Raw genomic sequence first — 1,187 nt, 5'->3', positions numbered from 1 at the left:
TATTCTCAATAATTATTCCACCATCAAAATTAAGAATGTATTGTTTCCTTTAAGTTTATTTTATTCATTCCTATGAAACAAAAATATTTACTAAAGTTTATTTTAATTCCTAACAGATATAATTATATGAAATGTAATTTATTTATTGAAATAGTCAACTGGTATTTAATTATTTATTCATTTAGTTAAAGCGTAAATGAATGAATGAATGAATTAATCTCAATAATAATTTAATCATTAAAATTAGGGATCTGTTGTTTTCTCCAAGTTCATTTTCCTTCCATATATTTCAATTATCTGCAATTCTTCCATTTCCTTTTTTTTTTTTGTTTTAATTTTCATATCACAGTCATTTTTCCAATTTCTTTTTAATTGATATAAAATGAAGAATGGGTAACTTCCTTATTCCATTTAATCATTTTTCATTCATTCATTTACCTTTTGCCATACATTTCTTATCATTTAATTATGAATTGATAAGACGAAAAAAAGATAAAAAGAAAAATTGATAATCTTTAAAATTATCACATTTAATTGTTCATTTTTTCTTCCTTTTTTTTTTCTTTTTCAGTTTCGTAAAATGCTCAACAAAGAGCTTGTACATTTCGCGGAATCATCTAAATCGGGTACTCAGGTGTCACAGTTTCTTATCAATACTTATATGGACAAGGATGATGATGAAGTATCACAAAATTTAAGGGTTAATCCAAAATATTACCATCTTTTTTTTTTAATAAATTTTAAATAAATTTAATTTCTATATTTTTAATTTAAAGAAAATTTAACACAGTAGTAATGCATTTTTCATTTATATTTTTGAATAAAATTAATTTGAGAAATACTTGAAAAAAAGAAAAAAGAAAAAGCAATAGGAATAAATAACAGAAATGATAGTGGTTAATAACATTCAACATTTTTATCACTGTTTACTTTTCTCTTTAGTTACTATTTGAGCAATAGTAGTTGTACAATGTGATTGGGTTTACATATTCATTTCTCTGTGGCATTAAATATTTGAAGAAATGAATGTACTGAAAAAGAATTGAACAAACTTCAAATTCAATATTTTCGATTGGATTTTAAAAAATCTCATCAAATTTTTGAAAAATAAAGCATAGAGTTTTGTATATGAAAAAAAAGAGAGAAAAAAAAACAACATATATACTTTATGATAATTTCAAATCAAA

General features: G+C 22.2%; 1 protein-coding gene across 1 annotated transcript in view; it reads left to right on the top strand.

Moving 5' to 3' along the window:
• Positions 1 to 580: 580 nt before the first annotated feature.
• The window catches only part of LOAG_07841 (hypothetical protein), a gene marked incomplete at its 5' end in the record, with an annotated part of 8,054 nt that continues 7,447 nt past the window's right edge, over positions 581 to 1,187 (top strand). The window contains one exon of the mRNA XM_020447546.1: positions 581 to 700. Within this exon, the coding sequence (XP_020302235.1) occupies positions 581 to 700 (120 nt within the window). The remainder of the gene's footprint in view (positions 701 to 1,187) is intronic.

This window comes from Loa loa (genome assembly GCF_000183805.2).
Source record: "Loa loa unplaced genomic scaffold supercont3.559, whole genome shotgun sequence".
NCBI classification, from domain to species: Eukaryota; Metazoa; Nematoda; class Chromadorea; order Rhabditida; family Onchocercidae; genus Loa; species Loa loa.
The sequence above is the reverse complement of the archived record's forward strand: the minus strand, read 5'-3'. Positions and strand labels throughout refer to the sequence as shown.